This window comes from Rana temporaria, chromosome 1 (assembly GCF_905171775.1).
Source record: "Rana temporaria chromosome 1, aRanTem1.1, whole genome shotgun sequence".
Taxonomy (NCBI): domain Eukaryota; kingdom Metazoa; phylum Chordata; class Amphibia; order Anura; family Ranidae; genus Rana; species Rana temporaria.
Window position 1 is genome coordinate 213,820,682 of NC_053489.1, and position 19,942 is coordinate 213,840,623.

The 19,942-nt window shown below is 40.8% G+C and overlaps 1 protein-coding gene across 4 annotated transcripts in view; it reads right to left on the minus strand.

The window, feature by feature from the left end:
* Positions 1-19,942, minus strand: part of ADORA2A (adenosine A2a receptor) — a 66,979-nt gene that overhangs the window by 20,800 nt on the left and 26,237 nt on the right. The window contains exons 1-3 of one of the 4 annotated variants that reach the window (XM_040349467.1): positions 3,337-3,487; positions 2,281-2,404; positions 711-1,258 (exon numbers count right to left, since the gene is read on the minus strand). In XM_040349467.1, the coding sequence (XP_040205401.1) occupies positions 711-1,060 (350 nt within the window). In that variant the 5' untranslated portion in view covers positions 1,061-1,258; positions 2,281-2,404; positions 3,337-3,487. Of the gene's footprint in view, positions 1-710; positions 1,259-2,280; positions 2,405-3,272; positions 3,488-19,942 lie in introns of those variants that run through there. The other 3 variants (XM_040349450.1, XM_040349459.1, XM_040349476.1) reach the window with 3 other exon arrangements.

Consider the following 19,942-nt stretch of genomic DNA (forward strand, 5'->3'; position numbering starts at 1 on the left):
GTTGGGAGCATGAAATTGTACAAAATGTCTTGGTATGCTGAGGCCTTAAGAGTTCCCTTCACTGGAACTAAGGGGCTAAGCCCAACCCCTGAAAAACACCCCCACACCATAATCCCCTTTCCACCAAATGATTTGTATCAGTGCTCAAAGCATGGTTCATAAAGACATGGATGAGCGAGTGTGGGGTGTAGGAACTTGACTGTCCTGACCTCAACCCGATAGAAAACTTTGGGATGAATTAGAGCGGAGACTGCAAGCCAGGCCTTCCCATCCACATCAGTGCCTGACCTCACAAATCTGCTTCTGAAAGAATGGTCAAACATTCTGATAGACACACTCCTAAACCTTGTGGACAGCCTTCCCAGAAGAATTGAAGCTGCTTTTACCTGCAAAGGGTGGGCCAACTCAATATTGAACCCTACGCACTAAGACGCCATTAAAGTTCATGTGCATGTAAAGGCAGGCATCCCAATACTTTTGGTAATATAGTGTATATATAAACATACACACACAATTTAGCAGTGTGGACAGTACCCCAAGATACTCTAGTAATTCAAATTCAGAAATTAGCATTGTGAATGTCCCATTGTCATTGATTGGGATGTCAATAGCTGAAAAGGCACCAAGTCAGCAAGCGATGCCTCCACATATAAAAAAACAATGTTACTCAGGCTCTGATCAGAATGACAAATATATGTGTAATCACTCACCTGAGTGGGATGCGGATAGCAATGTAGCGGTCACAAGCAATGGCGAGGAGGCTGAAGATGGAGCTCTGTGTCAAGACCAGAACAAAGCAGGCAATGAAGAGGCAGGCATGAAAGGTGGTGCAAAATCCAGTGCTTATTGAGATAGCAAATGGGATGGCAAGGACACCCACCGCAATATCTGCCGCAGCCAAGGATACCACAAAATAATTGGTTGCGTTTTGAAGGTTACTGTTAATGTACACGGCCCAGCACACCAACACGTTGCCAAGAATAGCCAAGATGGCAATGAACACTTCTAGGACTATATAAATGGTGTCCTCTGTGTATGTCTCGCTCCCCTCCTTTAACATTGTGATGACATGGGGTAAAAGAGTGATGGTGCCTCATTGGTCGTTGCTGCCGTAGCGTGCCCTTTAAGTGGTATATCACATGTCTTGTAAAATGCTCCCTTCATTGATTCAGGAATGGAAATCTTCACACTACTCGGGTATTCCTCCATTTAATATTCTCAAGCTGTCCATCTTCATGTGTAAACTGCCTCTCAGCTCCTGCCACAGAGATAAACAATCAATGACTTGCGTACAATGTCACCAAAATTGACCTCAACCTACAGGAAAGCTGGTCATTCACTGGTAGACTTTTGTACAAACATTCGTAGGAAACAAAATCTCACCAGTACATTCGACATTGACTTGGGGAATTTCATTCAAAGGTAGTTCAAAAAGTAGATTACTTTTAATATTTCATTTTGTAAATAATGGAATTTCCCAAACAAAAAAAAACACATCCACTGTTAGAATTTTCTTTGTGAAACATTTTCCACCCTGCTTTTTTTTTTGTCATTATAGTAAAAAGTCAATGTCAATTTGACCACATTCACTATTAGAAAATCAAACGCACATTCTAAACATTTTTCAAAGATGTATGGCCAGCTTTACCTACTATCTAACATGATTTACATAGAAGAATTATATGAATTATTGGTCCTGATGAAGGACCAGAAATCTAGATGAAGCCTTCTAATATGTACCCAAGAAGATCTTACACATGCAAGGCTTTGCAGTCTGCAATCTGCACAAGTATGAGGCATATTAGCATTGGTTTCATACTACTGTAGTTGCAGCTGTCAATTCTAGTCACTTGAAGGTATTGATTAAGCGCCAGAGGTTGCATGTAGGAGCGGTGACAGAGGGCGAGAAGTGACAGACTTGTGTTTTTCTGCGTTCACATTCCTTCTAGACTTGGCCATAGTTTATCAGCTCACAGCAGCAATCAAACGCCCCCAGTTCTGTGACAGGTGCACAACACAGATACGCTATGAGTAAGCAAAGAGCATGCACCAAAACACTTGTCTGTACACACAGCCCTGTCCCCACCGACACACCCAACCCTAAGTCACCCCACCGACGTATACTAAACACAAACATACATGAATGCAGATCTATTCAAAGCAATGCATTATCCTAAACAAGCAAACGATTTCCATATCTAAACACAGTTTGCTGCCAGTAAGTATACCTCTCCATGGAATCTCATTGTGCAGAACACTTAAAGCCAGTCATCCACCTACCTGCACATAACCAGCAGCGTGTCAGTTATAATTAGGCGCTATAGGTCCATGCATTTGAATGCCTGGAGGACAATGCTGCCTTAGCAACGCAAGTCTCTCGCACTTTTACTTTATTCCTCAACGCCTGTTTGAAACAAATTGCCAGTTTGGTAAAAAGGTGTGTAGAGTAAGGTATATTCCGCCTACATCAGCTTAGACGCTATAGAAATGTATTTCTATATTGGAGAAAACCAACATTATATATGTAACGTACACCTCCTACAACAGTCGCCGCTACTACAACATTTAGCTCATACGTCTGTATTTAATTTTTGCTTGAGAAAATTCAACGATTTTCCTTATCTAGAACACTGCTTTTTTTTTCTACAATACTTTGTTTATTTATTTTTTATTCAGATATCAACACATCATCATACTTAAAAAAAAAAATATATATATAGATATCTATATCTATATATAGATATCTATGTATATATAGATATCTATATATAGATAGATAGATAGATAGATAGATATACACACAGTTATCTATATATATATATATATATATATATATATATATATATATATATATATATATATATATATTTATATTTATAGATCTATATATATATATATATATATATATATATATATATATATATATATATACACAGTTATCTATCTATATATATATATATCCATCTATCTATCTATCTATATATGAAATATAATTATCTATTATCTTATAAACAAGCATCTATTATTCATTAAACTACAGTAACACAATCCTTCTGCGCTGACCATGCCCATGTGACATTAGGTATCTAAGAGATTTTTTTTTTTTTAATCAACCTAACCTTGTCTTGTCATTGTATTGTAAATGTACAGTCTCCCTTTATTTTGTAAAGCGTTGTGCAAACTGTTGGCGCTATATAAATCCTGTATTATTATAATAAAAAGTTAATCTTCTAGAAAAGCATTTTCTATTTAAAAAAAAAAAAAGGGTGTACCTAAGCAATATTTCCAGACCCTTGCGATGGTAGGTTTGCTTTGAAATAACAAGCAGTGTCTCACCTGCTAGTTATAGCTTGCTTTCTTTCCCAGACAATGTGACAGCTCCGCTCTGTAGTGATCAGTCCCATGCACTTGGCTGTTCTGCTGTCCCCTCTGCTTTGCTTTCCCCAAACTGCTGTGTGAGTGTGTCTCTCCTCCTCCTCCTCCTTTCTACTCCCTCCCTCTCTTGGTTGACATTGTCTCTACCAGTCCCGCTCACACACCTCGTTTCCCACAAATATACACACAGACAGGGTTTCTCATTACTATAAAGATGCATGGTTTCCTTCGAAACATATTATACTTCTCTCTAAAACGTTATTTTTACTAGCGGATGCAGACCAGCTCTCTGATTAGCAGGTTGACACTTCCTTTTTATCAGACTGTCATAGACCAAACTGAGTAATGCATAAGGAAATGTGTCATAAGAGAATCTAAAGAAATGAAAACAAAAACAAAAAAAATCCAAGTGTGTAAAACGGTCTGTGCAAATTTAAATATATACAATCTGGTTGCAGCAGCTACTGTTGTGCGTTCCCACACCAATTAAAAATCTTTAAAAAAAACACTCCGCAACTAATTATACTCAAATATGCATAATATACATCAAATCAAACCAAAATAATAGTACTCATGTGTCTATAGAGGCTATACACATGATCCGACGGAAATTGTGTGATGGCAGGCTGTTGTCGGAAAATCCAACCGTTTGTATGCTCCATCGGACAATTGTTGTCAGATTTTCCGCCAACAAATATTGGATAGCATGCTTTCAAATTTTCCAACAATTTTCTTGTTAAAAAAATAAATACATTTCCGACAACAAATGTGTATTGTCGGATTATCCGATCATGTGTACAGAAGTCCTTCGGACAAAACACCAGAGTACAAACACACATGCTCAGAAGCAATGCTGACCATAACACAACATTGGCAGAAGTTGCCCAAAGGCCACGTTAAAGAGCTGAAAAAAAACGTAGTTTACTATTTGTTGGGCAACAATTCTTTGCCGTTTGTATGCAAGACAAGTTCACGGCCAACACCCTTCCGACAAAAGTTCTACGCTTTGTCCACGGAAAATCCGATCATGTGTACCAGGCTTAACAGTGTTAATTTCATTGCCTAAAACATTTAGGTCAATTAAATGAATACTATTTTAGTCTACTGAAATGCGACTAAAACAATTGAGATGACTAAAATACGACTAAAACTAAAATGGCATTTTAGTCAAAAGACTAATGCCCGTACACACAATCGAGATTCCCGGCGTTAAAAAGTCTGTCGGGAATCCCGGGGGGAAAACCTGAGAGCATGCTCGGTCACTTTCCCCGTGTACACACCAGAGGTTTTCCCAACGGGAAAACTGTGGTAAGAGCTTTGGTCGGGAATCCCGGCCATGTGTATGCTCCACTGCAGTGTTTCCCATAGGAAAACTGCCGGGAAAAAGACCGCCGTGAATCGCAGCAGGAAAAAAGAGAACATGTTCTCATTTTTCCTGCCGCGATTCTCAGCGATTTGCCTGTCAGGAAAACTGCCATGGAGCATATACACGGACAGTTTTTTTGGCCAAACGCTGTCATGGCAGTTTTCCCATTGGGAAAACTGGTCGTGTGTACGAGGCATAAGACTAAAACTAAATTAAAAATTTACTTCAAAATTAACACTGGTCTGTAGTGCATGTTCATACCTCAATACCATAAATACCATAAATAATAACATATTGGATTTTTTACTCCAGCAGTATATAATGAGTTTGGAAATTGTAGAGAAATGCATTACAATTTCATTACACCCAATCTATTTTAGATGACTAAAATGGGATTTAGTCAACTAAAATGTACTGGAGATTTAGTCGACTAAATACGACTAAAACTAAAACAATTGCAAAAACAATCCTAAGTTTAAAACGAAATTCGCTCCCAAAATTAATACTGGTGTCTAATTCATACATAAGTGAACCATAAGCATATACATAAATATATATATGAAACTTTATATATAAAGGATCTCGTCACTTAACGACCAGGTTCTGTTCCAGTGACCAGGTCGTTAAATGAGGAGCCACAAGAAATTAATACTGTATTCTAAAAAAAGGGGTCTAAAAAGGTCTAAACACAAAACTCCAACTCAATAACGTTGTTTTAATTAAGTACAGAACACAAAAACCTAAACCTTTGCGAGGCAACCTCAGCGCGACTTGATCGTGAACCATAGGGAGACTTGGAGCGACTTGAAGTCGCCTCCAGGACAGGGGACTTTGCCAGTGGCCAATCAAAGAGTAATCAGCTCTGTGGGAGGGAGGGGTTTGCAGCGAAAACTATTTTTACTTCCTGGAAAGTTGCTTCAGTTAAGACGAAGGGGATCCGACTTGGAGGCCTCTTCCATTGAAATCAATTGGTACAAGTTGCCTAGAAGCCAGATTGAAGTACTACAGGAACCTTTTCTGAAGTTGGAGCGTCTTCAGTAGTGTACATTAAGACGGCTCTCATTCATGTCGCGTGACTTGGGGCGACTTCAAGACGGATCCCAAGTCGCCCCTGTGTGAACCGGCTCGTACTGTACAATACAAAGATGTGCAGTGTCCAAAAAGTAGAGCAAGAGCTGGTCGTAAGTCAGAGTGGTCGTTAAACAGGTAAGTCATTAAACAAGGAGAGTCTGTATACAGCAGGGACGTGCGGTGAGGTCAGTGGCTCTTGAGGTACTGGCTAGTATCAGCGCTAGATACACACTGGTTACATACATTCACAATTACGTATTTGATTCTCATTATGCAGTTCTGCTAGTTCTACTACTTATTCTCATTCACCAAAAATACATACCAACGCTGTCCCTTTAAGATGTAATGTTTGGGGGTTCTGAGTAATTTTCTAGCAAAAAAAATTAAGATTTTTACATGTAGGAGAGAAGTGTCAGAATTGGCCTGGGTGGCAAGTGGTTAATTACCATAAGTAATTATTATATAAATAATTATTATACAGTGCCTTGAAAAAGTATTCATCCCCTTTGAAATGTTCCACATTTTGTCATGTTACAACCAAAACGTAAATGTATTTTATTGGGAAGTGGAAGGAAAATGATAAATGGTTTTCAAATGTTTTACAAATAAATATGTGAAAAGTGTGGCGTGCATTTGTATTCAGCCCCCTTTACTCCGATACCCCTAAATAAAATCTAGTGGAACCAATTGCCTTCAGAAGTCTCCTAATTAGTAAATAGAGTCCACCTGTGTGTAATTTAATCTCAGTATAAATACAGCTGTTCTGTGAAGCCCTCAGAGGTTTGTTAAAGAACCTTAGTGAGCAAACCGCAGCATGAAGGCCAAGGAACAAACCAGACAGGTCAGGGATAAAGTTGTGGAGAAGTTTAAAGCAGGGTTAGGTTATAACAAAATAGCCCATGCTTTGAACATCTCACTGTTCAAGCCATCATCAGAAAATGGAAAGAATATGGCACAATTGCAAACCTACTAAGACATGGCCGTCCACCTAAACTGACAGGCCCGGCAAGGAGAGCATTAATCAGAGAAGCAGCCAAGAGGCCCATGGTAACTCTGGAGGAACTGCAGAGATTCACAACTCAGGTGGGAGAATCTGTCCAAAGAACAACTAAGTTGTGCACTCCACAAATCTGGCCTTTAGGAAAAAAAAGGTTGGCAAGAAAAAAGCCATTGTTAAAAGAAAGACATAAGAAGTCCCATTTGCAGTTTGCGAGAAGCCATGTGGGAAAAACAGTAAACATATGGAAGAAGGTGCTCTGGGGTCAGATGAGACCAAAATTAAACTATTTGGTCTAAAGCAAAATGCTGTGTGGTGGAAAACTAACGCTGCACATCGCCCTGAACACACCATCCCCACTGTGAAACATGGTGGTGGCAGCATCGTGTTGTGGGGATGCTTCCCTTCAGCAGGGACAGGGAAGTGGGTCAGTTGATAGGAAGATGGATGGAGCCAAATACAGGGCAATCTTGGGGCAGCTTTAATTGCAGTGAAAGGGGGTTCTACAAAGTACTGACTGAGGGGGGCTGAATACAAATGCACACCACACTTTTCACATATTTATTTGTAAAAAAAAAAAAAAAAAGGAAAACTATAATTTTCCTTCCACTTCACAATTATGTGCCACTTTGTGTTGGTCTATCACATACATTTACGTTTTTGATTGTAACATAACAAAATGTGTAACATTTCAAGGGGTATGAATACTTTTTCAAGGCATTGTATATTGTTTTTAAGGTAATTTACTATATTTTAAAAAACTGTACTCAAGCAGCTGGCCTAACAGACAAATTACTGAAGTTTGACGTTATAACTTCAAAACAGTAATTTCACAGTAAATAGATAAATAATGAATTATTATGTTATAACATACTGTATAACATTGTAATATATTATTTAGCTTGATTTAAAAAGTATCTTTTCAGCAGCAGCAGATTCTCCCTCTTATCAGTGGGAGAAAAACATGGGATTTTGGGTAAACCTTATACCCATAAACTCATGTTTTTTCTTGTAGTTAAGAGGGCTGGGCTGAAAAGGAGCATGTGTCATGCCCCCTTCTATGACACTGCAGTAAGATTAGTGCCTCCACTGAAGCATTTTTATTGGACAGCCTGGACCAAAGGTGCTTTACCATTGGTCCAAGGCTCCAAGCTGTCCATTGAGCTCAGTGCCTCTGACAAGAAGTGCCAACATGTATTTAAACTGGCCACGCTGTATGTAGCTTCTGACAGGCTGTGCATGGAGCCCTGTATCTCCGAAACCATAGGTGCTAGGAGACCAAAATTATAACCAGTGGTGGGGGAGGACTTTGGCTACCTACTCCTACGGCCCTTGAACGTTTTTGTTATGTTCATGGCAGGCTCTGTCTCACCTGCCTCCCCTGACTGCACTTTCCTGGTATATGTACGGTATGTATGTATGTGTAATATATATATATATATATATATATATAATATATATATATTGTGTCCCAATATTTAATTCAAATGTCCCAAAATGTCTTCTTCTGTGAATATCAAATATTCATTAATCGTAACAATTGCCAGATTATTATTATTAAAGTTATGAATAAGTGATCACCACCAGAAACAAGTGCTCTGCCACTTTCCAAACAAACTACTTACCTGAGGATATTGACCCACTGCAATGTGAGGTCTATCTGCGCCTTACCCAGGGCCGGATTTGCTCTCCCTGCCGCCCCAAGGCCAGGTTCCTCAATGCACCCCCTCTCCGCCAACCGAACCCCCCCCCCCCCAAATCACAAAATCAATGGAGAATGGCGGCAAGGTTAGTTCAAATATGTTTTGTTTGTTTTTTTACTTTTCTATCATTTTTTTTTATTATTTGTAGCTTGTCGCTTACTTTTTTGAATTTTTGTATAATTTTCTTATTATTTTTCTTATTCTTTACTTTTTTTTTTATTAATTTAATTATTATTTCTTATTATTTTATTTTTTTATCAATTTTTTTTCACTTAACTTTTTTGCTATCACACAGAAGAAAACTATTTCCTGTGTGATAGCAATTGGAGGCGATATGTTCTCTTTATTGACCATGTCACCTCCAAAACAGGAGTCCTAGCACTGTGCTAGAACTCCTGTCACAGCTGAGAAGGGAAGAGCACAACTCTCCCCTCTCACTGTGTACATCAGCAGCAGGTACAGGAGACAGACTCAGTGGCCGGGGGAGGATGGAGTCCCGAAGATAGAGCCAGCAGAGAGAGGTATGTGGGGTGGGGGGGAGGACGGACGGGAGCACATATTTTACAAGTATTTCGGCGACATCGCCGCAATCACTTGTTAACGAGCGAGCAGATTCCCCCATAACTTACCGCCCTTAACTGTATGTTCCGGGCGTCGGGGGACTCCATGCCACTGCTGCCCCTTGGAGCCCCGCCGCCCCAAGGCCTGGCCTCAGTGGCCTTGTGGGAAATCCGGGCCTGGCCTTACCCTAGAAATAGTGCCAGTACTCCTCGTCACCCCAATATTATCTCCTGTTACATGCACCATATATCACCAGTCAGCTCAAGGAAACAGAAATAGCCCCCATTGAGCAATATATTATCACACCGGTCAAACTTATTAAGCAGCAGGGTTAAAATGACACTTACAGAATAAGTGGATATAAAAGCAATTGCCTTTTAAATACAGTACACGTGTTTGCCCCTTAAGGATAAGCCTTGGCTTCAGGTACCATATCAAGACGGCTGACTTCTAGTTCCACCTAATAGGATGACCACATCTGGCCACCGACGCGTTTCGTCAATCATGACTTTTTCAAAGGGACTCCTATATTTTTATAGTACACGAGTACTAATATTTTGGTTTGATTTGTATGGTTCACTTATATATGTATTAGACACATAAGTACTAATATTTTGGTTTGATTTGATGTATTTTATGCATATTTGAGAATTATTAGATTGTGCAGTATTTTTTTCATATCAGAGAGAAAATAAAAAGTTACTTATTGCTAAAGCTATAACTTCTGAAAATTCCAGTTGTCTGGCTAACATGTGGTCTCTTAAAATGAAAGCTTACCTTTTTTAAGATGTACAGTAGGTATAGTAGAAAAGGGTTAGAATGCCTGGCAGTTTATTTTATGCAGTTTTCTTGAGGAAATTTCCAAACGCCTCCTGTCCCAAAGACACAACAGGAGGTTCCCAAATTCTCGCAAAGTGAAGGTGGTTGTAGGTGTAATTTCACTTACTTTGTAGATGACAATAGTCCAGTACAAATAGTAGGGTTAATCCCCCCCAGTGGAGTCACAGAAAGGAATAAGAACATGACAGATGATCCAACACTATCCAAAACAAAAAAATTGTTTTACCTAGTAATACACTTTAATGTGGAACTATTTTGAATCCTCATGCTGCTAACTTTAGAAATTACCGTATATACTCGAGTATATACCCGAGTTTTTCAGCACATTTTTTTGTGCTGACAATGCTCCCTCGGCTTATACCCGAATCACCTTTGTGCGCCTAATCTCCCGAACTTTGGGGACCCGGTATCGGCCGGCCGGGGAGCAGCGATTTTTCAAAGTCGGGCACCCCTTCCTTAGACTCCCATGTTAAACGTAAGTCTAGTCATGGACACAGTGAGGCATGGACACAGTGAGACATGCACATGGACACAGTGAGGCATGGGCACAGTGAGGCATGCACATGGACACAGTGAGGCAAAGTGAGGCACAGTGAGGCATGCAGATGGACACTCTAGGCTTATACTCAAGTCAATACGTTTTCCCATTTCATTGTGGTAAAATTAGGTGCCTCGGCTTATATTCTGGTTGGCTTATACTCAAGTATATACGGTAGATACAAAGGTATAATATATTGACCTTTTTTACATGTCTTTAGTTGCTTCCTGTTCTAGGCCGAAATGATGTCATACATCCCAATAGTCTCCATGGATTTTTTTTATTCATCTGGAGGAGAGAAGGAGGGTGTTTCTCAACTAAGCACAGCCTCCTGCCTGCATGCCTGAGCTAAGGGCAGATGGATTCCAAGAAGTTAGTGCTACATGAATCCTCTGCCCTAACAAAAGTTAGCCACAGCTAGAAATTCTACAAAATAGGGCATGGAGACATGGCTGGATGGGTGAGTTTGAATATTAAAACATTTATTATATAGCATTTTCTGTTTGTGGTGCTTATATATAGTCAAGTTACACTTTAATAAAAAAAACTTCTGTTTTCCTAATCTGCATGCTAGTTCTCGGTTTGTGACTACAAGCATTGAAATCAGTAGGTCATTATAACAGGAAACTAGCATTTTCAGAAGCACATCAGCCAAGGCAGCCCCCATATTGCTTTTATGGCAGGTTTGCTTTAAGGGTCTACCTTTAATAACTAACTATGGTGGAAAACATTGTACGCTTTCAGGTTACAAGTCCTCTTCATATGGCAGATTGCCTTGAACGCTTGCAATGATTTCTGCTTTAGTTAACTATTAATGATATCACCGTAAATGTACTTTTGTTATTATGATCCTCAGTTCTGCACATTTTGCTATTTAATACACCAACTACTGTCGTTCTTGACTTCCTTTTTTAGTAGGTGACGTTTACAGTATATTGTTTGATTATTGGAAATAGTTACATTTTGCTTTAGCTGTATGTATTGACTTTCGATGGGCACTGGAGATTGTGTACACTTTGAAGCAGGGCTGGACTGGGACAAAAATTTGGCCCTGGACTTCATCCAGACTGGCCCACTATGACAAGTCTCTCCCTTGGCGGCCGGACTACTCCCGCACTCCCCCCGGCCACCCAAGCCCCCTCTCCCCCTTCACTAGCCACTAGCCATTCTACTTTATTAGAGTAGAATGGCTGGTACTGGTACTTTTATAGGCAGTACCAGTGGGGAAGCTAGACATTATTTCACCCGGGACAAAGAATCAGTTTGGTGCCCCCCCTTATTGGACAAGATTAGGCAGAAGTGAGAAACTCCCAGGCCATAGCTGTTGAGTCAGCTGTCTGTCCCCTCCCCCATGCTCCTCTGTTGTCCCCCCTGCTCCTCTTGTCCTCCCCCTGCTTCTTTGTCCCCCCCAGGTGAGCGCTGTGGGGAGGGAGAGGAGGTGAGCGCTGTAGGAAGGGAGAGACAGAGGAGTGGAGGGGAGCGGCGGTCCGCTGTCACTGAAGCCGGCCCACTGAGCCATCAGCCCACCCGGAAACTCCCTGTAGTCCCAATGGCCAGTCCATCCCTGCTTTGAAGGCTCATTTAATCCAGATTGCATTATATTTTAGAAGACCCCCATTTAGTTGACTTGAATAGGAGGGTTTAGGTCAATGCAACTCTGCACCACACTGAGCTGTTTTCAGAGTAATACGTTGATGGGAGTGGACTCCCAGCATTTCCCCCTTCTTCCTCACTGTGACACAATCGCGGGTATGCCCAGAGCTCCCAGCGGGCACGCACGCGCCCACAATGCCGGCTTCTTAAAGGGGACGTATGTATATACGTCCTTTTGCCTGTCCGTGCCATGCTGTCGACGTATATAGTCGTGCGCTGGTCGGCAAAAAGTTACCTTACTTACCTGTTAAGCGGATCCCTCCCATGCAGTGATGTCATGGATCCCCGGTCTTCCATCTGGGTTTGTGGGCTCCGACTGTATGAATGGTTGGGGCCACAATGACATCACTCGGCTCTCGCACGGAGCTCTGAAGGTGCAGCAAGGGATGCTGTCCCTTCAGAGTGCATGCGCCGGTGACGTAACTGACTGCATGCCATGTGAATGTCTCCTAAACAGGGCAAGTTTTGGAGATATTCACTGTACCTATAGGTAAGCCTCATTATAGGGTTACCTGTATGTACAACTTTAAAAGTTTATCTTCACTTTAAAACAACATTTTTTTTTCCTTTTGGAATAAAGATTTGACATAAATAAAAATAAAAGCAGGCTTTCCAGTGGTAAATGGTTTGTCTCAACACTCTAACCGCTACATTTGCAGGACAGCTTGTTCTGTTTAAAAAAAAAACAGACTTACAGGCTTGATCACCAGATGAACTTAAAGGAAATGAATCCTAAAAATAGAAAACGAATACAGCCATCACATCTATAAGAATTGGTAAGCTGCAAAGTAATAAATGTTTAAAAGGCTACCAATTAAAACAGTCAATGGACTAAGAAAGGTTTGTATGAAACGAAAGTTCTTTTTAAATGTCCGTAGCTATACACTGAACTGGAATTTTTTGCTGATTTTCAACGGAAGAACAATTTTATACATGTCTATTTTCTTCCCTGTAAAAATAATGGAATGATTGTGCACAATTTCCTGTACCTGGAAGCATTGTTATAAAAGTAAGTGGCAGAGTGGGTTAGATATGTAGTTGAGGCACAATTATTTTTGAACAGAGAGGATCTCTACTGAATATATATCGATCTTTGATACAAAGCGGAATTTGTAGCAAAGATGTTCACAAGGCCAGGAAGCACTCACGTCCTACAAAGCTCGCCTTATTTATTTTTAATGATCATTAACTCATCGGTCAAAACAAATGCTTACACTACCGAAGGAAGTCTGGGAAGAAGAATAGGAAACCTTCTTCACAACAATATTAAATATGTTTGTTCCAGCCTTAAGCTATTCATCAGCTCTATTACACACAATATAAGCGTATGCCTCTTGCACACTGCAGCTTGAAAAAGCTCAGTACAGCTTCTTTTCTTTAATTTTACTGACCTAAATACAGCTCATTAATTGTAATGTGCCTATGCACACAGGCACGTAAACAAGCGCAGTGCATTCTTCAATAATAAATAAATAAATAAAAATCTGCATTTTTGGTCAGTAATTGACACATGCGAATGCTAATTTGCATATTGTGCAGAATGAGAAGGCGAGAATAAGTTTACGCGCATTTGAGCGAAAATGCGCATAAATACACACAAATACATACAGCGGCACGTCGGCACCCCTGCGCGAGATCACGTAGATCTACGTCATCTCGCGAATCAGCCAACAGGGGCGCGTGCGCCCCCTCCGCTCGCCCCTGGTTCCGACGCGTGTGCCCGGCGGGGCGCGATCGCCGCCGGGCACCCGCGATCGCTCTTTACAGAGCAAGAACCGGGAGCTGTGTGAGTAAACACGGTCCTGTCAGGGGGAGAAATGACTGTTCGCTGTTCATACAATGTATGAACAGCGATCAGTCATTTCCCCTAGTCAGTCCCACCGCCCCTTCAGTTAGAACACACCTAGGGAACATACTTAACCCCTTCCTCGCCCCTTAGTGTTAACCCCTTCCCTGCTAGTGGCATTTTTATAGTAATTGTAACGATATCACGCACTAGACATACGTATAGCTGTAGCAGAGGCCATGTTGTTAGCTAAGCTGTCATGGCTGCTGTACGGTTTTCAAACAGTGGAAATGAACTCACTCCCTCCCTCCCTTATTCTCAGGAATTCATAGGCTTTATACTTCAAAAGAGTTGTTATCTCATCAGAGAAGCAGAACCAAGCTAGGGTTGATACAGTCGGTCGCCTGGCAGGGTTCCTGGCCTGTCGTAAAACTGCCACCCTCTCACCTCAGAGAATCAGCAGACCCCGTTCGTAAATGCCTTAGTACTCATAAAGCTTAAACTGTGGAATGAAAGTTAAGCATGTTTCATAACTTACAACTAAATCATAGCACAGCCAAACAACAGATAATTTGTAACGTTTCAAGCCCAGACATGAGTATGATCAATTATGTGGAAGGCCCCTGGCCCCATTTATTCGTCCTAAGTAAAATAACAATGGCAAACTTGTCATGTTTGGACTTTTCTTAAAGCAAATATCACGCTGAACAATAAAATTGATATCGTTAGTCTGTAAACATTAGAGCTGCAGAGATATGAAAATGGATCACGAAGTGACATGGGATACGGGCATTAATGTGGACCCCTCCCAGTAACCAACCCCTAACTAAGTTGACCAGACAATTGGTCACTGGTCGTGTCAACGCCCCTTTTTGATCTGACAGAAAAGAGGAGATGCCAAGTCATAGGAGTCTCCTTTTGCCATTCAAGCAGGAGAATCTGGCAAGTTTGAGAACCGATTACCCAGTTCATCGATCGAACTCTGATCAACCCTTGGACATTAATTGCAAGTATTCTTCTTCTTCAATTCAACCTTATTACTTTGTGGCTGTATATTGTCGTTATCTCTTTACCCACTTAAGGACCCGCTCATGTACATATACGTCCTTTTTTTAAAGATGGATATCTAGGTATCGGCAGCAGCTGCTGCCACAACCGAGATATCTATCTTTACTGTGAGCGGTCCTGTAAACGATAACGGATTCGCCGCGAGATCACCGTTATCGGCGGCGGGAGAGGGCCCCCCTCCTGCGCCTTCCGGAGCCATCGGTAGCGGCGGAGGCGATCGGGTCCTTTCCAGTCCTCAGCTGGGATACGAGTGAGGGCAAGATGGCCCCCACCCATCCCCATAGCATAGCAGGGCGGAAGTGATGTCAAAACGGAAGTGACGTCAAAACGTCACTTCCGCCCATGCTTCTTAAAGCAATATTTTCTAAATGTAATTTTTTCAAATTTTTTTTTTTTTTTTTTTTTTTGCATTTAAGTCTAAATATTAGATCTGAGGTCTTTTTGACCCCAGATCTCATATTTAAGAGGATCTGTCATGCTTTTTTCTATTACAAGGATGTTTACATTCCTTGTAATAGGAATAAAAGTGATCCATTTCTTTTTCTTTTTTTCAGTGTAAAAAATAATAAAATAAATAAAAATAAATAAGAAAACAAAAAAAAAATGTTTTAAAGCGCCCCGTCTCGACGAGCTCGCACGCAGAAGCAAACGCATACGTGAGTAGTGCCCGCATATGAAAACTGTGTTCAAACCACACAAGTGAGGTATCACTGCGATCGTTAGAGCGAGAGCAATAATTATAGCCCTAGACCTACTCTGTAGCTCAAAAGATGCAACCTATAGAATTTTTTAAATGTCGCCTATGGAGATTTTTAAGGGTAAAAGTTTGACGCCATTCCACGAGCGTGCGCAATTTTGAAGCGTGACATGTTGGGTATCATTTTACTCGGCGTAACATTATCTTTCACAATATATAAAAAAATTGGGCTAACTTTACTGTTGTCTTATTTTTTAATTCAAAAAAGGTTTTTTTTTTCCAAAAAAAGTGCGCTTGTAAGACCGCTGCGCAAATACGGTGTGACAAAAAGTATTGCAATGACCGCCATTTTATTCTCTAGGGTGTTAGAAAAAATATATATATAATGTTTGGGGGTTTTAAGTAATTTTCTAGCAAAAAAAAATGTTTTAGTCTTGTAAATGCCGAATCTGAAAAACACCCAAGGTCCTTAAGTGGTTAAAACATATTTTTCTGTAACACTTAATTGCACCAAGTTTGCCCTTTTCGTAATAAACCTTTTATGTTGAAAAGTGTTAACCTTGTCTCTAAAACTCTTAATGCAAGCTATAAACGAACCTCTGCCTATTGAAGAGCGCTACTGTTGTAGAGTAAGGCCTCTGAGCAGACCTGTCTGTGGTGACGGTGTGTGCTGCAGACGCTTATTCTAAAATCATAATTGGTATTGCTCAAATCATGAGTATCCCCTAACTCAATCAAAACAGGGGTGGTGGCAGTTAAAAGGTTAATTGTGTAATTAGCCCAGTGACAATCGCTCTCAGGCTGCTGGCACTTAGATTGTAGTCCCGCAAGCTGGAAAATCTTTGTGCTGGGCGGAACTGAGAATGGCATTGTTACGTAAGTGACAGCGTGGTGTGGGGTCAGCCTGTGCTTCGTTGCAAGTTAGCGCGGAGGGTGGGGATCTGACACTCGCGTTCCTCACAGTAATCAATGCATTTTTATAGCACTGATCGCTATAAAAATGCCAATGGTCCCAAAAATGTGTCAAAAGTGTCCGAAGTGTCCGCCATAAGGTCGCAGTACCGATAAAAATCGCTGATCGCCGTAAAAAAAAAATAATAATAATAAAAATGCCATAACACTATGCCCTATGTTGTAAACGCTATAACTTTTGAGCAAACCAATCAATAAACGCTTATTGCGATTTTTTTTTTTTTTTACGAAAAATATGTAGAAGAATACGTATCGGCCTAAACTGAGGAAGAAAATAGTTTTTTTTATATATTTTTGGGGATATTTATTACAGCAAAAAGTAAAAAATAATAATTATTTTCAAAATTGTCGCTCTATTTTTGTTTAAAGCGCAAAAAATAAAAACCGCAGAGGTGATCAAATACCACCAAAAGAAAGCTCTATTTGTGGGGGAAAAAAGGACGCCAATTTTGTTGGGGAGCCCCGTCGCAGGAATTTTGTTGGGGAGCCACGTTAAGGGAGGACATGTGTACCGCCTGAAGCGCCTCCTTCCACTGTTCCCCCTCTAGAACACCGACATAGTTCTCCCATTGGGTCACCGTCCTCAAAGGAAATCCCGTCAGGTACACCCCTAGTAGCATTGAGTAGCAATTGGAAATAAAGCCCTTATAGCTGTCCACCTCCTCCATATAATGAAATATGGGGGTCGGTGAAAGGATCCCCGGAGTCCTACCAAACTGAGACCTGATGGAATGTTGCAGTTGCATATAATAAAACTGCATCGCCCGGGGAAGCCGAAATCGCTCCCTCATCAGCAAAGGTGCTCAATTGACCCGCCACAAAAATGTGACGTAGGTGCGTGACTCTATACCTTCTCCACCGAGCCCCACACGTCAGAGTCTGTAGTTCCGGGTAGTATTTATTATTCCAAATATTTTAAGGGGGATCACCACAGGGGCATTATGTAGTATATAAAGAAGCTGGGGCATGAAGATCATTTTGATCAAGTTGGCCCTTTCTACCAGGGACATTTTCAGTTTTGACCACACTTTTATTCAAGCTCGGATACGGCCCAGCAGGGGTGATAGGTTAAGGGGGATATATTCTAGTATTTCCGGTGTGACCTGAATTCCTAAATATTTGAAGCTGGCGGTTACCGGTATTTGAAGAGCCGCTAAACTCTGGGCATCCGGATCGGCATCAAGCACCATAAGTGATGATTTCGTCCAATTGATCACCAAAGAACGTACCGAATTGTACTATGATCGACATCACTGCTCTCACGGAGTCTGAAGTGTCTCCCAACAACAGCATAGTGTCATCTGCATAAAGCATGATTTTTTCATGAAGTGTCCCGTACCTAAAGACTTGGACCTGCAGGCTGGACCTGATTAGGGTGGCCATCGGCTCAATTACAACCGCAAACAGAAGCAGTGACAACGAGCAGCCCTGTCTTGACGCCTTTTAGGTATTCTTAATTAGGAGCTCTGGCCAAGAAACATGGGAATTTTATTGAGAGAAACACTCTTTCTGGCTCGTAAATCTAGAACACTTAGATGGATCCAACCTACTCCTCTTTAAGCGGGCCATTGGATACAGTTTAAATCAAATTTTGCTTTATGAGAAAATAATATTTGAGCATAGAGTTTGCCCCCAAAAATACAACAAAATTTGGGATGTTTGGTGCTCCTTCACTCTGTGTAGAACATTTAGTTAAGCTATTCTATCTCTCTTCTTCCAAGATACTGTGTTTGCTATTGACATTGCTTTAGCCCCATATATATACGTAGCCACTCATTTCAGGTACTGTTATGCTTGATTTATGAAATGTTTGACTGTTCTCTACAGTTGTGAGACAGTATGCTATGGTATTTTGTGTTCAGTTGTATTTTATTCAGCTGATCCTGAGAATCACCTTATTTTGTAATAATGTACAGTGAAACCTTGGATTGCGAGTAACGCGGTTAATGAGCATTTTGCAATACGAGCACTGTTTTAAAAAAAATCCTGACTTGGTTTGCGAGTTTGCGAGTGTTGTCTCGCAAAACAAGCAGAATTCAAGCCACAGCGGTGTGCAGTACCGCGTTTGGCCTGAGGTGGGGGGGGCGCCCAAGCTGATCAAAGCCGTTCGGATATACTTAGTTTCCAAGCCTTTTCAAGGTTTTCCAAGCTCAGCCGAGCTGTCCTCAGGTGTTTCCGATGCTCTCCAGCGCCCCCACGTCTGGCCACATGCATGCCATAGAAGTCAATGCGGAACAAATTATTTTCGTTTCCATTTACTTCTATGGGGAAACTTGCTTTGATATGCGAATGCTTTTGATTACGAGCATTCTCCTGGAACGGATTATGCTCGTAATCCAAGGTTCCACTGTATTTGAATCTTTTGCAATAAAAAAAAAAACAGCATCTAGAGTCTTCATACTAATTACCCTTCAGGATCCCTCAATCTAGTACATTGTTAACCCCTGATGAAGAGGACCTTCTGAATCCCTGAAACGTTTTGGATTTTTATGATATACTGTAAGAGCCTGAATATATTTAAATTGGATTTTATATGTTTTTATTGCTTTACTGTTTGCACCTCTGTGCCGACTTGAGGTTTCTAAAGCTGTTTGTATACCTGCTGGCGACATCCACATTTTCTTTTTATCTAGATTCCAGTGTCAAGGGGCAGAGAAGGATGGGAAAATACACATTTTTACAGTTGACTTTAGGGCAGGTTGTAAGGGGAAATCATCCAGTAGGGACAAGTGTTGTGGCATTAACTTTCTAAAGCAGGCCATACATGGTTAAATTTTTTTATTCAGCTAGCAGGATGAATGCAAAAAAAAAAGCTGAGCTGATTCCTCCATTCACACATTTAATTTGAATGCCTGAATCCCTCCCCACTGTGTCATTGTATTCTGACAGCGGGACTCCATCGGCGATTGGTTGCAAGCACTGATTGAATGGAACAATTTCAATAGGACTATTCATGGAAAGTCTGTCGGTAGATTGACTTCTAATGAACAGGAACAGCCATAGATGGGTCGAAATTTGGCTGATTCCTGCTGAACCAAGCACATTTTATTCCATGTATGGCCAGCTTAACTGGATTTCCCCTCACTTTGGAATTTCCTCTAACTTTTTGTTGTGTCTTCTAGATAGGAAATGAAGGGAAACTTCAACCAAGGGCAAGGACAGCATAGTGATTTTGCAAGGGGTTTTAAACATTTACTTTACCCTATCCAAAATGAAAAAGAAACTTCTAGCCAAGCATTAAAATAGTATTACATTTTTTACAGTAATTTATTCTGGTTACGAAGGACACTTACGCTATAAAGAATTTGGGGAAAT